This window comes from Eriocheir sinensis, chromosome 10 (assembly GCF_024679095.1).
Source record: "Eriocheir sinensis breed Jianghai 21 chromosome 10, ASM2467909v1, whole genome shotgun sequence".
NCBI classification, from domain to species: domain Eukaryota; kingdom Metazoa; phylum Arthropoda; class Malacostraca; order Decapoda; family Varunidae; genus Eriocheir; species Eriocheir sinensis.
The window spans coordinates 6738953-6754824 of NC_066518.1; the positions used below are offsets into that span (position 1 = coordinate 6738953).

The following is a 15872-nucleotide window of genomic DNA, read 5'->3' on the forward strand; positions in this document are numbered from 1 at the left end:
GCAAATTAAGTCAGTGGAGGCAAAGTGTACAAACAGCAGAAGGAAGAGGGGGAAGAAAGAAGAGGAAGAAGAAGGAGGAGGAGGAGGAGGAAGGAAAAGAAAGAAGGAAGCTAGGAAGAATAGGAGGAAATAAGAAGAGAAAGAAGAAAGAAGAGGAAGAAGAAAGAAAAAGAAAGAAGGAAGGAAAAAGAAGGGGGGAGAAAAAAGAAGAAAGATAAGAAGGAAGAAGAAAAAAGAAAGCAGAGGAAGATAAAAAAAAAGAAGGATTGACTGATAGTTCATATTTGCAGGGAAACAACAAAGGAGAAGGGAGAAAGAATGAAGAAGAAGGAAGAAAAAAAGAAGGAGAAAGAAGGAAGAGAAAGGAAGAAGAAAGAATTAAGAAGGAAGAGGAAGAAGAAGAAGAGGACCCGTCACCCCTGCCACCCCACGCATGCGCAGACGCGAGCATCAGCCGCGGCCGCAGGTTTGAACACGGAGAGACGGAGCCGCCGCGCCCTTGGAGATTTGACCGTGTGCTAGACCTGAACCCTGCCCGTGACGTGTGGTGGCCATGCCAAGATGAAGACCAGGAGCAGCCGTGCCGGTGAGAGCATATCGAGAGTGTGTGTGTGTGTGTGTGGGGCGGGTCGTGGGTCGTGGGTTTACTTTGTTTATGTTGTTGTTTTGGGTCGCGGCTGCCTTCCAAGCCCTCAAGTGCACGCAAACCTTCCTGCAGAAGTCTGGGGAACTCTACAGGATCTAACCCCACTCTAGTGACAACGACAAACAAAAAACAACACCTGATATCGACTACCACTGACGGGGCTGTAGAGGTTGTGGCCCCTCAGCCTGGATCTGGATGCATATTTGTGTAGTCTGTTGGGGCGGGTGTGCAGGGGAGGGAAGTGAATCAAGCGTAATTGTTAATGTTGATATGTTGTGGTGACAAGTGAGTGTGTATTTGTTTTTTGAATGAGTCTTGTACCGCAGTCTAAAATCTGTTAAGGGAGGCTGTTCCAGTCACGTATGGTGCGTGGAAAGTATGAGTGCTTGTATGCGTCAGTGTTAGTGTGATATGTTTGGTATTTATGGATGTGTGTGTTACGAGTACGATGGCTGTTTGTGTTGTGGGTAAAGATTCGTATTAGGTCCGTGCCAGTATCTCATAATCTATTTTATGAAACGCTCCACGTTCCTCATTTACGCTCCTTAGAAAGGTTGCCATATGTTACCATTAAGAAACTTATCTCAACAAATGACACTCCAAATTTGACGCACTTCCACCGAAAACTTAATTTTTAATCAATTTTTTAAACTTTTATGATGTGTTTCGCATCATCGTGCGCCAGGACCTTTTTACCTTTGATGATGCGAAACGCGTCATCGTGCGCGAGAGGGTTAACATATTGAATTTGGCAGCGAGGGGGTCAGGTTAGATTTGGTTAGATCACTTAGTTAGGTTATGTCAGGTTTGGTTAGATTTAGTTTTGTTATTGTAAGGGGATAGTAACCCTTCTGGTTCAAAATATGGCTTTTTAAATTGGCGACTGCACAATTAAGATTTTTGGACAGCTCCCGGTCTTACAGGAGCTGTTTTGTACAGGCCAACCGGCCTCTTGCAGACTCCTTACGCCCATGTTATTACATGAGTATTTGTTATGCTAGTCTATAGCAAAGTCTAGAAAATTAATAAGGATGGTGTGCAACAGTTCCTGTCATAAAAATCAGAACCCTCTTCCATGTAGTGATGCCATGACTATATACCCCAATCAATTTTTATTTTGTTTTATTTCTCAAAAAAATTGGTTTAGAAAATAATTTTTAAGTTTAAAATTATTATTTTGTAATTTTTTTCAGAAAGTGCATCAAAAGGTCAAGGAAGGTTCTTCAGAAAGTTTTGGAAATCACCTGGTCAGAATGGACATGAAGGGAGTCAGCCTGCTCAGCAGTGTAACAGCCAAGCTGTACTCTCAGACTGCCAGTCACCAGTGTCATCAAAGAAGCTTCAGTCACATGCAAATTCACAAATAGAAAATCTCAAAGAGAATTGTATTAGCTTGAATGATACTATGTCACCTATCATTGGAAACAGAAGACGAGCTTTGGGACCAAGAAATGTCTGCAGGAACTTAAGTTCTGTAACTCAAGGATTTCAAAAAGAAAAGATTGCTCCTCCCAAGATAGGTGATAATAACCAAAAAGGCAAGGTATCTCCTTTACAAGAAAATGTGAATGCAAACACATCAAAGAAAGACAGAGGAATGGCAGATGTCAAAAAGCAAACTGCAACAAAAGAGAAGAATGTGGTCCCTGGTAAGGAAAATGTTTTTGCTGCAACTCAGACTTCTTTAAGGCAGTCAAAAAGAATCAAGGTGGCCAAGAGAAACAAAGATGCACAAAATGCACCAAAGAAAGACCAAAGAGATACATCTACCAGGGGACAAACTGAGACTAAGTTACTGTCTGAAGCAAACAGCCTCCCAAAGGAAAGAACAGTGAAAGGAGCTGGCAGAAAGGAGCTAGGTCCTCAAACAAAACCACAAGGAGCCACCATTACAAAAAGTCTGAAGAATAAAACTGCACTAGTACAAACAAGCAACATCACAAGATCTCTGAATAAAGAGAATATTAAAAGTCCCCATGTCAAAGCCTCTGTTTCTGCAGAACAGGATGCAGATACTTGTAAAAAGGAACTAGGTTTTCAAACGAGACCTCAGAAAGCAACCACTGGGAAAAATCTCAAGAATAAAGCACCAGCAGTACGAGCAAGTGACATCACATCTGGGGGCAAGCGGAGCCTGATTAGCACCTGTGACCAAGTGCATGTGGCTGCTGAACAGTCTTCCAGCAGTGAAAATAAAGAAAGTCACAAAACAGGTAAAGATACCACTGTTTTAACTAGGAGAACATCTAAGAGAACAACTCCAAGGTCATTGGGTAAGGAGGATAATGTTGACAAAGGTGATGACACTCCAAAAACAATTGATGCACAGCGAAGAGTTAAGACTAAGACACCTGCAGAGGAAGAATCAAATGTAAAAGAATTATCCCCCAGTTTGGAATCTAAAGGAAAGGCTCAAACAAAGTCCAAACAACCAGTCTGGGCTTCAGTTAGAGGCATCAAAATAACCCCTGGGAAGAGGAAGTCTTTCAGACTCGGCAAGGATGCCTATGAGTTTTCTGGTAGCCCAAGTAAAGAGCATAAAGAAGTCAAAAAGAGTAAAAAGAAAACAAGAAAACCGATAAAGAAGATGAAACCACGTACAAAGTTGACTCTCCTTACAACAGATCCCTCTTGGCAAGGTGCTGCTTCCAAGGGCATGCTATTCCTTGGTACCTCATTGTCCCGCTCCACCAGTAAAGCCACTGCTTCCATGGGGTGCTTGGAGGACTCAGTGGATGATATGGGGGAGGGAACATCCATACCTAGTATCCTGTCAAGTATTAGGGATGAGGATGCTACAGATGATTTTTCCTCTGAAGCTGACTTTGATGGATTTGAAGAGGAGACCAGAAGTTCATTTATCATTCCCAGCAAATCTAATAACAAGTTAATTCATGTTGGTTCCACCAGTGTGCTGCCTACTCCAGCTGCATCTAACTATAAATCCAACTTTGCAGGAAATTCATCTACTCCAAGAATGGAAAATGCTCTTCGAACAGAGGCGCCTGAGTCTGTGTCAGTTCCCATGACTTCAGCCAATGTTTTACCTACTCCAGTGGTATCTAAACATATTACAAAATTTATAGGAGGCTCATCTACTCCAAGAGTGGAAAACACTGTGGAATCAGCACTAAATCAAGAAGCAGAAACAGGAAATGACAGCCTAGCCCAGTGCTTTGGTTTTACTGATGAACCAGAGGAAGAAAGTGATCTCAACATATCTCCTGTCCAACAGTCCAGACTGCGCCACACACTGGAAATCACAGGCACCTCAGATGTAATGGACGGGGATTTACATCCAGCCACTTTGCCATCCAGGTTCTCTTGGAGCTCACTTCGCCCAGGTAACCGAACCAGAACATCCTTCACAAGCCGATCCTCAAGCGTGGTGGCTCAGGGCCGATCAGTGTCCCTCATGACAGACACTTCATCTCGCACTTCACAGCCCACACTATCTTCATTCTTAGTACCGACTGTGGAAAAACAGCATCTAAGACCACAAAGGAAAAAATTAGATCATTCACATAGAGACAAGGGCAGTGTGAGTATAGGAACAGAGCCTGGAAAGAGATACAAGGAAACTGATGTGTCTATGTTATTTGATGAAAATGAAGTGATAGAGGGAGAGACTTCTGGAGGAAAGGAGGTGAGCGAAGCCTCTCAGCCAGGCAGCACACAATCACCACTTAACCCAGCAGCAGAGGGTACTGCTAACTCCCCTGAAAAAAGCTTCCAAAAGGTTAGTCTGTTAAAAGCATCTGTACCTTCTTTGTCATGCTGAAGATGTGAAATGGTTGTGCTCTTCACTGAAATTTTTAAGAAACTGAGTTTCTTTGATAGTCTGCACAATGCATTCTTTTATTTGAACTTTACTGTCAAGGACTCATCATGGTATTATTATGATGTTTATTTTCATCATCATTTACCCAATTCCTTTGGGGCAGGGAGGGATCAAGATGCTCTCTTATAAATGAGCCAAGAATCTAGTGACAGAAGAAAGAGAGTACTTTTGAGTAAAACTTCCCCCACTTCTGTTCATCTCATTATAATTATTGAGTATGGCATTGTCCCTTGCACCAGGTCATGAGGCAGACAGTGGTATTGAGTGCTGTGTGCATCTCTAATTCATTCATTTTGCCTCAACAGCTTGTCTTTCCTTACCTGCAGTTCACATTTACCTTCACATTTTTTCACTGAATGTAACCATATTTTGTGTCATCACTACCTTAACTACCAATTCCTCTGACATACTGTTGGTTTCAGAGGCCATGTTTTGTACTTTTTCAGGAATAGTTTTTTAACAATGTTGGATAAGGATAATTTGGAAAAGTGTGTTTAACACCTTGCCCTGTTTTTATCAATATAATTTATTAGCAAGATTGGATAATTAAAGCATTTATAAGTGGCATGCAATGATAAAACCCAGAAGAGGAAGTGCTTCCTGATGTGAGGCTATCAAACATTTTTTTTTTTTTTGAGATGCTGTTGTGAGCATGCACTGGAAGGCCAATGTATTATAGTGTGTCCTGCATTAATGACTGAGCTTTTCAACTGTGAACACAGCAGAGGAGGTGCTGAGTCTCTTGGTGGGCGGGCTGGCAGGCTGATAGATACTGTAGAGCTACATCAAGGTTCTGTTAACAGTTCTGGTACTAGAAATGAAAAAATAATACGATTAAAAACTAATACAGATGTTGGAGGGTGCTGGGCTTGGTGCTGCTACAAGTGCATGAGCTGTATTTACCTAGTTGTATTTACCTAGTTGTGCACCTGACACTTTGCTGGCCACCAGCTCATGCGAACAACAGTCTCCACAGCAACGTTTGCTTCCTTACATCAGGAAGCACTTTTTCTTCCAGGTTTTATTATTATGTACCTCTTATAAATGCTTTCTGTATCCACAAGCGTTAAAAAATCATATCGGTTAAAGTAGGGCGAGGTCTGAAACATGCTTTGCCAAATTATTATCTTTATCCAATCCTTTGTTGTAAAGCTATGCCTGTAAAAGGATACAACACAACCTCTGAAGCCCATAGTAGATGTTTTCCCTGTTCTTGTGCCCTCTACCCTTTTAGTACAATCATACCAACACAGTAGAAAATTATATTTATAGTAAGTTATCTACAATCAAAAGTCTTTTTGATGCACCCCCTTCTGCATCTGAAGCTAAGATTTTCATCATTAACGATGTAAATTGTTATTCTTTATAGTCTGTCTGCACTGATTTCCCTTTTTCTGCCACTCAGTACCCTTCAGCAATATAAACAAAGTCATTGAATATGGAAAAGTCCACTTAACATTATAAACATTTCCTTTACAGGCACCAAGAAAGTCATATGACCGAAGATCATTGCTGAATGCTAAGAGGAAGTTTATTGAGATGCATGCAGGTTATGCTGGTTCAGACTCCAATTCTGAGGTGAGTGAGCACATTCAGGAAATAAGTTATCATAAAAAAATAGATAACACAATATAGGCAGAGGTCATACTGATATAACCAAACTTCTGGTTTATTGAACTGGCCTTCCACCACCCCAAAGAACACACTTCCCATGTTTGCAACCAGAATTAGGTTGTAATTTAAGCATAGAGATGGCTCTTTGGTAGGATATAGGGATGTTAGGGTAACTCATTATCAGTTCTGTTCATAATTGAACATGGCCGGTAGTGAGCTGTGCCTGTCACTTTCGTTTTAATTCTCTGGGTATTTTACCTTTTCATGTCAAAGGTGTCTGCAAAAACCTAGAGTTAACCCAGCAGCAGCGGGGATCATGTTTCTTAATGGTCCCTCCAAGCGAGAAAAATGAGAAAAAATCACCGCTCACACAAACCATTTTATAATACATATCAAAGCATTTGTGATCAGATTATGTATCATCTATTTTGAGGGGTAAATATCATGGCACAAATTTGGCCCGTCGCTGCTACATGGTGAAGCCACAAATTTGCCCCGTCGCTGCTACCGGGTTAAGTGTAACTTCAGCTGAAGCTGTGTGTGACCAGTCATGTAGTGATGTTTCACTTCCACCCCTTGTAGCTCAGTTGTTAATTATCCTAAAGAGGTGAATTTGGTCTTGTGAGTCATAGTAATTGTATTTTATTATTTCTGTACACAAAAATTACAGTTCTTATCTCACCACTGTTTCAATAAAAGTTAGGGTAGTATATGGGTACTTCATAATGCAAGGTTATAATGACGATGCTCCTTTTATATCTCTGTATCCTACTTTGACTTCATATTGCTGCATCTTCCAAACCCTTTTTTGCATGCATGCCAGAGGACAAGTTGTACATTTGGAAAAAATCTTTTCCAGGAAGAGGAACCCAAAGCCAAAACTCACAAAAAAACAAAGAAGGCATCCAAAAAGTCTAAAAAGCCAGTAAAAGAGACAGAGAAGAACTCCAAGAAAGTATCCAGCACCACATCAAAAAAGAAGAAAGCTGCTGCTGCTGCTAATGTGAGTAGTGTTGCTTTCTTGTTAAGATGTAAACTTAAACCTTGGAAGATAGAGGAAAACTTAATAGAAATAAATGTCTACACAAAAATATATAAGATGAAACATCCATTTCAAAGTGAAGGTGATGTGTACCCATCTACTCCGAATTTGACTGGCAGATTTCGCTAAACAAGGCTCAGTCAATGTTAGTGCAACTCTTAAGTTGTTCGTTATGTTGCAGACAGGTTCTGGTTATTTATATATTTGCTTATATGTAGGCCTATAACCATAACCAAGTATTGGGTCAGGATTTGTGGAGATTGTCAATAGGAAACCATCGGTGAAATATATCAATTGAGTTGATGAGTATTTGAGAGTGAGTGAGTGTGAGTGAGTGTGTGAGGGGGGGGAGAGAGAGAGAGAGAGTGTGTGTGTGTGTGTGTGTGTGTGTGTGTGTGTGTGTGTGTGTGTGTGTGTGTGTGTGTGTGTGTGTGTGTGTAGTTACCTAGTTGTAGTTTTACAGGGTTGAACGAACAACTTAAGAGTTGCACTGTCATTGACTGAGCCTTGTTTAGCGAAATCTGCCAGTCAAATTCAGAGTAAATGTGTGTGTGTGTGTGTTTGTTGGCAGGCATTGAGTATTGATGAGTGTCAGAACAGGGAAGGTCGGAGACATGTAACCAAACCCTTGGGGAAAGTTCTGGTGAAGGCACAGGGTGATGGTGATGTAGATAGTTCAGTTGTCCCTTAAACTTTTGCTGGTTTAAACATTTGTGAATTAATCCACGATCAATTGGATTTTTTAGTTTTGGGTGTTCATGGCTTTCCTTGGGCCATTGCAGAATCAGTAGGTCTTTTTTTGCCATTCTGCTTGCCTATTCTGCATGTAGAACACTTAGCTAGTTTTAACCATTTTTACAGCTTTTGTGCCAATTATAATTCTTCTAAAGTACCACAAACATTTTCTTAAGTCTTATGAGAAAAAGGGTGGTCTTGGAATGTTTTTGAAGAGGGCAACAAACATTCACAGAAATTTAACATTTCCTGTGGTCTTTGTTACATAACCCCTGTGAATATTAGGGGACGACTGTATCTAGACATCTCCAACCAAAATTGATCACCCTTTTGGAACCTTATCTGTCTTCATTTATGAGAGCTTTGTTGCAGGCAGGTTCTTCTTATTTTGTTTTATTCTAGGCCTGCTTCCCTTGCTGAAAAAAAAAAAAAAATGAGCATGTAAACATTATACAGAATGACTTGAAAAAAGAAAATACAGTGTACGGTAGTTCATGCCTATACAGTCTACTACATTTTTGACATAGGTATAAGTGAATCAGTATGTAGAATGTCCCTGAAATGCAAGTACGTCCCCCCAATTCATACCTATCATTCACAGGATCCACTGATGAACGAGTGGGTCTCTCGCCTCAACAATCACTTCAGCGAGGTGGAAGAGAGCATATTGGTGGTGGAGTGAAGCAGCAGAACACACCACCATCGGAAACTGATTCAGACACCCACCTCTCCCACCTAAAGATTTATATATATCTTCAATGAAGTGAAACATTTATATGAATGAAGTATATCAGTGTTACTTTTCTTGATATTAAATATTGTACAGTTCATTGATTTTTTAGTTATATCATATTCAAGTACACTTTTTCAGCTTTCGCTAGGAAAATTTTCTTCCTTAATATTATTTATTTCTCATTGTTTTGCAGGCTAAAGTTATATTGCACAATAATTGTAGAAAATTATTTCATTACTTAAGCCAAAAATATGCACATACATAACCACCACTTAACTTTACAAACCTTTGAAAGCATGACCCTGTCAAGGGCTCAAGGCATCTTGCAGCTAATATTTCTTCACGTGTGTTGTACAGTGGGGCCCTGCGACTAGCAGTTTTCTAAGTAGTGATTTAAAGTCAAGTGATAAGATAGATACAGTCCTGAGTTTCATAACTACCGATCAAAGCTGCAAAAATATTCTGATTGTGTGGGAGGAATGAGTGGGCAAGTTGCGTCAAGACAGCCCTAGAAGTCGTTGCATGGGGAGTTATACAGGAAGGGTTGGCTCCAGCATCCTGTGTTCAGTTGACCCATTAGCCTCACACTGTTGTGTATCATTACACAATGGAGCTATCAAGTTTTGGCAAGATGGTGCTGTTAGCACTGAGTCATATTGCAGGCAGGGTGTCAGTTTGTAAACAAAGCAGATGACGGAGCTGTGAGTGTGGCCTGTGTCACCGCTTCTGCATCTTTTTATCATCATCATCATCATCATTTTCATCTGTTTAACTCAGTCTCCAATGCTCAATGCTGCCATCCCAACAACTCTCCTCAATGCTCCACCATCCCCTCTCCTCTTCATGTGCCCAAACCACCTCAATTTCTGTACTCTCAGCACTGTACCTAGCTCCTTCAATGCACATTTTGCCATCTCCTCACTGTACACCCCATCTCTCCATGTGATCCCAGCCATATACTTTAACCTACTCTGATCACACCCAACAAACACATCCTCAAACTTCTTTATTAAAGCCCATGTCTCAGAGCCATATAGCAATACTGATCTGATACAAGCTTCAAATACTTTTCCTCAACTTTTTAGTGGAATACATTTATTTGTCAGCAGCCCTGTTATTTCTCTCCTTTCTTTCATGTTTATGCTACCTGTATTCTTAATGCTCTACCTTTGCTATCTAACATCGCCAAGATAGCAAAACTGTTTCACTTCTATTACACCACCGTCCATTTCCATAATTTCTGCCTTTTTTTCTTCTAGCGGTTCCCCTCCAACGATTCTTCTTACACATGCTGGACAGCAGAAATCTACCACTATTCAAGTTTGTTTGTCCCTAACATCTTTTATGGCATCACTACATCTTACCTTCTACAAATACTTCATTCAACTATGATTGCTGTTTCCAGTATAGGGTTGCCTATAGGAGCTGCTTAGGGAATATAGTGAGGGAGTTGTTTTGTGGGATTTGTTGCACTCACCTGATCAGCTGTTCCGTTTGGCTCATCCCCCCATCCACGGGTCAATTGAACACAGGTGTGTGATGTTACCTGTTGCCCCGCTCAGCCCTGTTAACCCTGAGGACCTTACTGGGTTTTATTTTCATGAACTGCTGCAATATGAGAAGAGTGACATGCTGGGGAGGCTGCTGCTTTCTGGCTGCGCAGGAGTGTGGCGGCAGTGCTGGCCCTCAGATGATGCACTCCCATCTCCTGATATATCTTTTCAATAGAGAGCACATTCAAAGTTTATTTAATGGGTATTTTTGTTACCTTTCCCTACTAGTAGTTATGTTTATTTATGTATGTAAATTTAGTTGATTAAAGCAGGTGAAATAGGGCAAAAGAAGTCATCTGAAAAGTTCTAGTTTATTTTTATTTTTTGCTATTTAAAGTTTGCCCTAAACTAGCGGTCTCAGAACCAGCAATGCTTTTTCAGTCTCTTATTATTGCTAGACATTGGGCACCACTGTAGCATCATTATTCATAGTAGGATCTGAATTTTAGCAATAAAAACATTCAAATTGGCTTCATTCATAGTAACGTCTGATCATTATAGCATACCTGACTGTACTTACGTTCACATCAAAGAGTTGAAATGCCATATATTTGGCCTTCTATAATGGGAACCTATAGGTACTCAACTTTGATTTGGTTTAAAGTTGTTTGCCTAATTACTTTTTGTTTTTAGATGTAATTTCTAATTCTTAATATTCAGATATAGATTGATGTACAATATTGTCTTGCTTCATTTACAATATTAAATGACATGAAGATTCAGTGTTAGTTGGAAATGACTTAAGTGCACCCATTATGTTGGAGCAGGGGTTCTTAACCTTTTGATGATCCCAGACCAACATTGGATTACTCAGTATGGTCACATACCCCCTTTGCTTGACTGCTGAAATCATCATCACCAGTCCTATTTAATATATAATGATATTCAGAGATTGAGTCCCATACCACCAGCATTTGGTTCTCATACCCCCAAGGGGTATGGATAACCCCAGTTAAGAACACCTGCCTTAGACTTTAGTATTGGTTTGGAGTAATTTGAATACCTATTATTTCTTGAACACAGGCAACTTATCACACTAATAGAATATATGAATTAGTGTTTGTCTTGTGAACTCTGTCCCTTACCACCTTTAACCCTTAAACGACGGGTATTGTTTCCACTGAATGGTCCCTGGATAGGGGTAAAAACAGCTGATATTTTTTTGTTGTTTATTCATATTGAATGAAGAGTTTTAACTCCCTCAACACAATGGTGAAATCCAAATTGCGATATGTTGTGTTATAGTCACGATAGCAAATGTAAAATATAGCCAGGGTGTGAACTGCCGGCATGAGACAGTGCTCCGGGCAGCTTGGAGGGGCCTCCACCAAGGATGCTCAACATGTCAACACAGGCTGGCCATGGTGGCAGCATGCTTCACACTTCCCCTCATAATTGAATATCAATAATATGAATTGCTTGTTACACTGAAATAATTAGACAACATCTACTTTACTCCCTTACTTCTAGTCCTCCTTAGAGCTGGCTGTTACGGGGCAACACACACCATATACACGTAGCCTGATATGGTGGAAGCATTTGCTGGGCTAGAGTGCAGTTTAGATAGTGAAGTAATATCATCACTCTCACTACTGCATCACTGGTCACAATCTATTCATCACTTATCATTGTACTCAGAATAATCTTGACTTTCTATCCCGTCCTATCCTCCTGATGCGTCACTGTGTTTCCCTGTGTGTTCTTATATTAGGGTTCCAGGGCTACTCAGTGAGGACTAATGTTCATATTTAAAATCCACGAGGGTCAGATATGCTGGCTGACAACTCAGCAAGTCACAGAACCTGCCAAATTTGATCTAAACATTCAAATTAATGGCGCGAAAGAGTCTGATTAAATAAATGATGGCTGTCTGTGTGGACTGCGCTGGGTTTGATTAGATAAATGATGTCCGTTGTTTAAGGGTTAATTAAAACAACTTTTTCAAATGCTTTTTCATAGTTAATGCTATTTTTATTTGCATGTTACTAGATAACAGTATTTGATTCCTTTATGGAAAATATTAATGATGTATGCATTGTTTGAAGTAAGTTTGGCCGGAAAAAAATAAGGTTTATGGTGTTTGTATGATCATTATTTGTGCAGAGGCGAACAAAACGGTGGAATGAATAGTTCATCTAACAGTGAACCTAAATGCTGCATATGAGCCCTGAAAATGTCATTTGTTTTCATATTCTATTTTGTTTTATTAGAAGTGGCAATACTGATTTTCAACTGGCAGTTATTTTTCACAAGTCTGTTTATATATTGTAATGGCATTATGTGGCATAGCAGTTAGTCCTGCAGCAGCACCTGGATGACAGGTCAGTCCTGCAGACTTTCATTGTGAAATTCGAAGGTCTGATCATGTAACCAAGATCGTCCATGGATATGTAAATAGAAATCATCTTTTTTCTGTAAAAATATCAGAATTTTCATTTAGAGTAAGTGAAAAATATATCTATGCAATATAATTCCTTTGGTTAATAGTTGTATGAATTTATGAAGAATTTGTGTAAGGATCATAGGAATAACTAGTAAGTGAACACTATATTTAGTGTTAGGCTTAAAATTCTTTACATTATGAAGGTCAATTTTTGTATTGTGTAATGTGAGGTTAATATGATGGTGTTGGTATTGGATATGTTTTAGTTATATTGTATGCTTCAAGTGGAAGCTACACTGCGGACAACTTTATATTTTCTTAATATATCTCGATTTAACTTGCAGATCTCCAGTTATTTTCTTATTTATTTTTAATTTTTAATTTTTTTTTATTTTTATTTTTTTTTTACGTCGCGACCTATAGCGCCGGTAGGCTTTTTCCTGGTGGGGCCTGATGGTCGGCCCAAGGCTTCTTCCCGGTGGGTCCTGATGGTCGGCCCAGCCCGTTCTGGCGCAGACGAGTGTTTATAGTGGCGCCATCTTGCATTGGCTCATGCTGCCCTCCTGGAGCTCATCTTTAATCCTAGAATCTAGAGTCTGGGTTGATAGGTGGTCTTCTGGACAGCATGTGGGTAGTTTTAAGCCACTCGGCGGCGGCTGAAAAATCCCAGCTTGGTGGCACCGGGCAGGGATTGAACTTGCGTCCTCCTGAACGCGGTGGTGTTACTCTGTCGATTCAGCCACCGCCTCCCCCTATATGAAGAATAAATACTACAGTAAGGTATGTTTAGACATAATCAAGAATTTGTAATGCATCTGAAATTGTGTTCTTAATGTTTTTTCTTCACATCGTTTACTTCTGTAAGCCAATTCTGTATGAATTTGTTGAAACTGGTACACTAAGGTTTAAGAATGCTCCCAGGTGTGTCTGTTCCAATTGCAAATAATGTTAAGACTTGGTGTGGAAAGATGAATTCAGTTTGTATACTGAAAGTTCAGTGTTGAAGTAACCCTTTGCTTAGCCTGAGTTTGTTATATTGGGATAGGCAGTGTGTGTGTGTGTGTGTGAATGACTGAGTGAGAGAGAGCACTTGTGTGTACAAATAAGAAAAATAGGATGGTGTTGTGACCCATTTCAGTGTGTGTATTTTTCCCATTCTAAACTGTACCTCTTTCTGGCTCTTCAATCTGTGGCCACCCAGCACCCTGTTTAGTGTATGGAAGGAGATATTGTATGCAGCATTTTTCTTAAATCTTACTTACCTGTTTCTGGTTTTCATGCATATGTGTAGTATGAATATTTTTTCGTCACATTTTTGACATCTCAAGACTAATGAGTTCAGTACCTGGATATTTTATGTTTTATAATAAATATTTAACATTCCCAGTGCTTATGTCTGCCTAGTGTCTAACAGTTTGGTGAAGATTGCAGCAGTGTCTGCACAGTTGAATTTGCGAGTATTGTGTGCGTCCCCTGCCACTGAGATGGAAAGCAAAGCTTTGTAATCAATCAAGCTTCCTTGAAAGTGTGTGCGCCCTTCTAATAACATTCCCGCTGAAACTGGGCCAATGGCTTCGGAAATGAAACTGCCCAGTGCGAGGTTCGTGCTAGTAGTAATAGCTTGGCCTTGAACCTATATCTCACTTTTCCTTCCTTTATTTTCCACTCCTCTAATTCCTTCCACGCCTTTTGGAAGCAGTCCTTTTCTTATAACTCAGACTGTAACAGTTCCAAATTATGATAAAAAATATTTCTCTAGTGCTAGGATATGGATTCAATCGTTGTGTGTGTGTCCTGTATATACACAATATGTATAATTAATTCTAGCTATATGATATCGAACTATTTAAAGTTACCGAGATGACGTGTTCCAGCTCTCGAAACACTGTTCAACGCTTCGCTCACCAGCTTTGACACGTCTCGCTGGTTCAAGGTTGCCGTGTAGGGTTACAAGGCCAAGGCTTTGTAGGGTTACACACACAAAAAAGTGTGATAAGCAATTGATTAGTCGCCGTATTGGCACATTTTACATAAACTAGTGTCAATGATTACGCTTTGCCTTAGTCATCTGCCTGCTGGATTTAGACCGGATTGGACCGGAAATTAATTTGATGTTTATCTCACAAGTCGACATTGTTTTGCGGATGCAACATTATTTTTATTTTATTTCTTATTTTACACCTGCAACAAGTGTTAGTAGTATTTGGTAGTTTTGTTAGTCTTAGATGTGATTTGTTTCCGTAGATACTTAGCAATCAAATAATGAGCGAATATTCGTATGTGGCAACTGGCAACTCTAGATCAGCCGGGCATCAGTGGGCATTGAAGGCTTATCATACTCGGCGCGCTGGCATCTTGTCTTCTAGTAAAGAGACAAAGTTATTTACTTTGAGCGAACTGAGCACAGCATCGCTGCCAAGCGTATAGTGTTGACGCGACGGGGCTTTGGAGGACGACGAGGCTGGGACGGACGCCAGGGCGGATGGATGGATTCACGGGCCAACCAACAAGTCCGCTTAGAGTTCCCCGGTGACCATTTTGATCTGCTCCAGAGTAAGTCTGTGTGTTTGTGTGTGTGTGTGTGTGTGTGAAAGGGAAAGATTGGCATAGATGTACATAGATATTCAGACCACACTAAACTACTACTACTACTACTACTAGTTTACTACTAGTACTAAACTACTACTACTACTTTACTACTAGTACTAAACTACTACTACTACTTTACTACTAGTACTAAACTACTACTACTGCTTTACTACTAGTACTAAACTACTACTACTACTTTACTACTAGTACTAAGCTACTACTACTACTTTACTACTAGGTGTCATCGATTATAAACAAATTCTCAAAGCCATTGAGTATTTTGAAACATTCGATCAGTTATCCTCGGGGGCGATCGACGTTTCTCCAGAGAGAACATGTCAAGAATTGAGAGCCTTTCGTGGTTAGGTTTGTTGGGCCAGGAAGAAATCGTCTTTGTTGCCCGACGTTGAACACCTAATTTAGCATGTTCTTCGCATGGTAAGGAGACCAAAACTGTACCGCATATTTCAAGTGGGGTCTGACTTAACTATTGTAAAGCGGGAATATTACATCCATATTTTAATTCTGCTGAGTGATTGATTTTTAAAGTTTAGCCACGCTTCCTTACGTCGGAAAAATCTGATAATTGCATTTCTGTCAGTTTACGTCGGATTTCTGCGAAATTTGCTTTTTAAAAACTAGGCACCAATAATTCGTTTTCAGTCACTTGTTTGAGCTTTAATTAATGTCGAGGCGCACTAATTTGTGATGGCAAGAACCTATATATTCTCCTACC

The 15872-nt window shown here is 40.1% G+C and overlaps 1 protein-coding gene across 1 annotated transcript; it reads left to right on the forward strand.

The window, feature by feature from the left end:
- The first annotated feature begins 63 nt into the window (after positions 1–63).
- Positions 64–13930, forward strand: LOC126996514 (uncharacterized). The gene is made up of 5 exons (XM_050857046.1): positions 64–586; positions 1840–4385; positions 5967–6065; positions 6961–7104; positions 8480–13930. The coding sequence occupies exons 1-5, from the start codon at positions 562–564 to the stop codon at positions 8558–8560; spliced, it is 2895 nt and encodes a 964-aa protein (XP_050713003.1). The 5' UTR covers positions 64–561; the 3' UTR covers positions 8561–13930.
- Positions 13931–15872: the final 1942 nt, after the last annotated feature.

Coding starts and splice junctions, on each gene's coding strand:
- LOC126996514 (XM_050857046.1), top strand. CDS start 562: ATGAAGACCAGGAGCAGCCGTGCCG. Junction 6,066..6,960: donor GTTCAGACTCCAATTCTGAG/GTGAGTGAGCAC, acceptor AATCTTTTCCAG/GAAGAGGAACCCAAAGCCAA. Junction 7,105..8,479: donor AAGCTGCTGCTGCTGCTAAT/GTGAGTAGTGTT, acceptor TATCATTCACAG/GATCCACTGATGAACGAGTG.